General features: G+C 36.4%; 1 protein-coding gene across 1 annotated transcript in view; it reads right to left on the bottom strand.

The window, feature by feature from the left end:
- Nucleotides 1–1633: 1633 nt before the first annotated feature.
- Nucleotides 1634–4598, bottom strand: part of LOC106961694 (neuronal acetylcholine receptor subunit non-alpha-3-like) — a 21069-nt gene continuing 18104 nt past the window's right edge. The window contains exons 6-8 of the mRNA XM_015055588.1: nucleotides 3680–3870; nucleotides 2411–2627; nucleotides 1634–2215 (exon numbers count right to left, since the gene is read on the bottom strand). Of these exons, the coding sequence (XP_014911074.1) occupies nucleotides 2081–2215; nucleotides 2411–2627; nucleotides 3680–3870 (543 nt within the window). The 3' untranslated portion in view covers nucleotides 1634–2080. The remainder of the gene's footprint in view (nucleotides 2216–2410; nucleotides 2628–3679; nucleotides 3871–4598) is intronic.

Here is a 4598-nt window from a genome sequence, read left to right as displayed (position 1 = left end):
AAACACAAATAATTTCAACCTGCATGCTACTGAACTGAGGAAGAACAAATACAACAAATATGGAAGAGGGCACAGCTGGAAGTATGGACGGGTTAATACAGCAGAACCAATATAACCTAATATTGTTTTGTTTTTTTTTTAAACCAATATTAGGTTAAGTTTTCCCTGCGTCTTTCCCTGGAAGGCAGTTTTTAACCACAAGCGCTCTCTCTTGAAATAAAATGACAAATCTTTGCTCCCATCTAGTGGTTATCATGTGTCATTACAGGTGACTGGTGCACTTCGCCCACAAACTGTGCTGAACCTTGTGAACTACAATGAGCTTAAAACTAAATGAAGATATATTGTCACTCAAAAATTAACCATTGTCACAAATTCTCAGTCTGAAAAGTTAATAATTTACTGCATGCATTAAACTAACAAAATGTGGAGATTTCTGTATACTTTGTATATAAAATTAATTTAAAAACATAAATTGACATGTTGAAAAAAAATTGGAAGCGATAATGAAGAAATAATCAAATTAATTTTTGACAAAGCACGATTACTTACTATAAATTACTTGAAAAAAGTTCAAAGTAACAGACTTAAATAAAAACACTAATAATTTCAACCTGCATGCTACTCAACTGAGGAAGAACAAATACAAAAAAACAAAACAAAGAATACGAAGTGCGAAAACTGATCAAAACCCAAGTATTACCAGTAGCTCACTGGTTTCCTAAGATGGTTTTCGTTAAGCGTAGTTGCCCAGCTGTAATCTAAAAGTGAAGAATTTTAGTTTTTGCAACACTCAAGTCACAGTCGCTTGCCATATGGAAGAGGGCACTGCTGGAAGTATGGACGGGTTAATACAGCAGAATAATCTAAATTAAAATTAGCACCATTAAAATGTGGTGGAATTCATTCTGATTTAAAAGGCACAAAAGGTGAATATCTGCTTTTAAAGGGAATTTCAAAGTGTCTGATGTTGTGTGAAAGGGCAATTTGTTCCATAGTTTTGCAGCAGCAGCAAAGGTCCGGTCTCCCCGGGGGTTTTAACCTCGACCTCAGAACAGAGAGAGCAGGAGTGCTCTCTTCACTGATCTGTGATCTTGAAAGAGTGCGAACACAAAGAAGATCAAAGACGACCCAGAGAGATGGCTGATCTAAAGCCTCTAGCAGGGATAAAATCCTAAAATCATTTTAAAGACTGAGTTGTGCGTATCAGTTAGCAGCCGTTCTGCAGAGTTTTGAATAAACTACAATCAGTTTACCAAAAAAAAGAAAGAAAGAAAGAAAGAAAGAAAGAAACAAAGAAAGAAAGAAAGAAAGAAAGAAAGAAAGAAAGAAACAAAGAAAGAAAGAAAGAAAGAAAGAAAACATGACACCTCAATATAGACTACTATAATAGTCAGGTTCACATAGAATGAAGGCAGGAATGGCTTTTTCACAATCTCTGAAACGGAGGAATGTCTTCACAAATCAGTACTCAAAGAAAAAACTAATTAAAGACGTAAAAAAAACAAGCAAAACAGAGAAGTAGCATTACAGTCTGAGAGCTCTGCTGTTTCATTCTGACTGCGTTCGTTCACATGATTCGATCAGTATCACTACGAACTTTTGCTGCTGCAATCAAATGAGTCTCAGCAGAGAAGCAAAACAGATTCCGGCTTTATTTTAATCCGATCATTGTGCAGAGCATACAGACAAATGGGTTGTCAAGAAAGTGCAAGTAAGAAATAAAATGAAGTGATGTTTGTGCATTTTATTGCATTTACAATGGCAACGTTACAGTCATATGAACACAGATGCTTAACTCATTCACACTAATTTGACCTGTTTATTGCTCTTATCTCTTCACAGCCCTGAACATGCAGCAGGAGTAAAGGGTAGGTTGACTGACATTACAGTTTCCAGGTGCAATTTGAGGCTGCAAACCGTACTGGTAAGAATGGGACGCTTGGAGCCTGAGGTTGTTGTATTTTAATTGTTTTTCTTTTAAATACAATAGGAATACACCGTAATAAGTTTTTGAATAAATCATAGACAGGAGAAGTTTTTTTTGTTTGTTTTTTTTTTCATGTTCATGAGGTTGAGTTTACGAAGGTGTGCTGAGGTACATTTGCAGAGCAGGAGTAAAGATTAAAACAGTTCCCAGGATTGACACCGAGAGGAAGGCCCACAGGAAAATCCTGTCCAACACCTGAGCCACGAATTTCCAGTCCTGAACAACCTGCAGACACAAACACACACAAAGAAACACAGACAGATAATTTACTTCCCAAATATCACATTTCTTTACATAAACAACACTCAGTCTGGACTTTGCAACTATTTAGACAGGAGGCTGAAGCTCAAATGTAACTTCTTTTTAATGCGTGGAGCCACATTCCCTGCCGTCTGCCTGCCTGCCTGCCTGCCTCCGCACCTCTCGTATGAAGTGCTCCTTCCTGATGTGACGGCTGATGTAGCGAACGGAGCTCGTGGCTTTCTCCAGCATTGCCAGCCACGCTTGGTTCTCGTCCTCCTTCCCTCCGAACGCTCCTCCCTGCTGGCTGCCGCCGTGGCCGGGAACAGCTCTCCTCCCCGCGCCTCTGCGCTGCCTCAGCTCCGGGCTTCGCATCTCGATGTCTGGGAAGTGATATCTGAGGGGGAAGGGCGACAACTACAGTCGTTACTTTGGTGGGTTTAGAGAATCTGCGCTATTGCTGGGAAATGAGACTGACACGAGATTTTTATTTAAGTTTTTGTTTCAAAAGCTGTGAATTTTCAGGTTTGTTTGTAGATAAAAAGTTAAGTATTTCAGTTTTATTTTCCCTATGTTCTACTTATCAGAAAACGGCATCATGTTGAGGTTGGCTTTAGATTCAGTAGTTTCGTAAAGGAGATCTTTTCTTTGGATTTTTATATACGATAGCTTTATTTTGTTTTTGCGCTTTGTTTAATGCCTAAGCTAGAACCTGCAATAAAAACAGTTTAGTCTAAAACTCAGATGTAAGAAAGTGACGATGTCAGAAATTGTCCTTTTTATTTTTCAAAGGAGTGTCAGCGTTTTCTAAAATACATCTCCGATTTCAGTATGTTTTCTTCTACCTAAATTATTACCACAGAACAGAAAAAAAACTAAACATACTTAAAAAAAACACATTACTAGGTTGATGTTGTTCTGTAAAAACCCATTTGATCAATTGTTTTAACAAAAAATAAAAATCAAGTTGAGATGTTGGACTTGAAAGATGATTATTGTAATTGATAAATCATTTTTCAAATACTTTAACATGTCAATTATGTAAAAGTATTTTATTGTTCAGACGTTAAGATTTTTTAATAACAAAATTAGGGAACGCAGTGAGGAAATGGAAATATTTTTCATTTCATTTTTTTCCACACTCAACTAGGCCTGAAAAATGATAAATCAATTCCATATTTTCCGAATTTTTTCACACTGTGTTGGAACCCTGCTAATAGAAAAAAAATAACTCTTGTCCAGGAGAACTACCTTTACCCAAACCAGTTATTTTTGTTGTTTTGTTTTTATAATTTACATCAATTTGTAAGAATTTCTCTTGAAGTACGTAGTAACAAAAAGTCTGCCATTGACATCTGTGGACTACAATGCCGTGTTCAGAGAGTTATTTTACTATTTAGTGTAAATGCCAAGACAACAAGAGGAAAAGTTCAGTCTATTTAAGTTTACCTGTCAGTGTGGCCCCTCATACAGAGCAGCTTGGGCAGTCTCTGAAGAAACAGGCTCTTTACCCAGGGGGCCATGGGGTGGTAGGTGGCAGAGGAGCGATGGTGAACATTAATCACAAAAACTGTAACAATGATTGAAAAGGTGACGAAGATCATGATGAAGAGGAGGTACTCTCCAATGAGAGGGATCACCTGTTAAAGCAGAAAATACAAAACAGGTTCAGACATAAATAAATAAATAAATATGTTTACACATGCCAAACAGTCCAGAGAATTAGAAGCAGTAAATGATTATTACTTACTATTATTTGTGATTCAGTTTGTAGTTTATGCGTTACGTTTTAAAAGACTGTCTAGGAAATTTCAAATATAATTCATGACTTTATGTTTCCCCTGGTTTTAAATGAGGTGTGACATAGAGGCCTGCTTCCTTCGGTCATTCTTTAAAATTAGAAAGTCAAGGTGTTCTGTCTCGCAAGAATTTAGAAAAGACTTAAAAAAAAAAAAAAAAAGATGGCTACACTCTATAACTCGCCTAAATCAGCAGTCGGAACAATGATGTGGAGCAAGTTTTGCATTAGACCAAGTTTTGTTTATTTCTCACGTCCTTCAAATATCTATCTTTTTTTTTTTTAAAGTGAACGCATCTTATCTCATTTTCAGATTGTGGAATTCATGCATATTCATTTTACTCAGTTTGATCATTTCTACCTCCAAATGCAAAGATTCCTGAACCTCATTCTATTTTGAAGACATGAACACACAAGAACAGCTTTCAGAGCTCATTCACGGTTTTCTTGGTAGCTCAAGACTAACATATTTTTGTCAAACCTGAACTAATAATTCTACATAGATTCAAAAATTGTAAAACAAAATTAGCCTTTTGTGTTCTTAACTCTATCTTTGAATATATATATATA

The sequence above is a fragment of the Poecilia latipinna genome, unplaced genomic scaffold (assembly GCF_001443285.1).
Source record: "Poecilia latipinna isolate Pla-1442-1.1 unplaced genomic scaffold, P_latipinna-1.0 Scaffold1324, whole genome shotgun sequence".
NCBI lineage: Eukaryota > Metazoa > Chordata > Actinopteri > Cyprinodontiformes > Poeciliidae > Poecilia > Poecilia latipinna.
The sequence above is the reverse complement of the archived record's forward strand: the minus strand, read 5'-3'. Positions and strand labels throughout refer to the sequence as shown.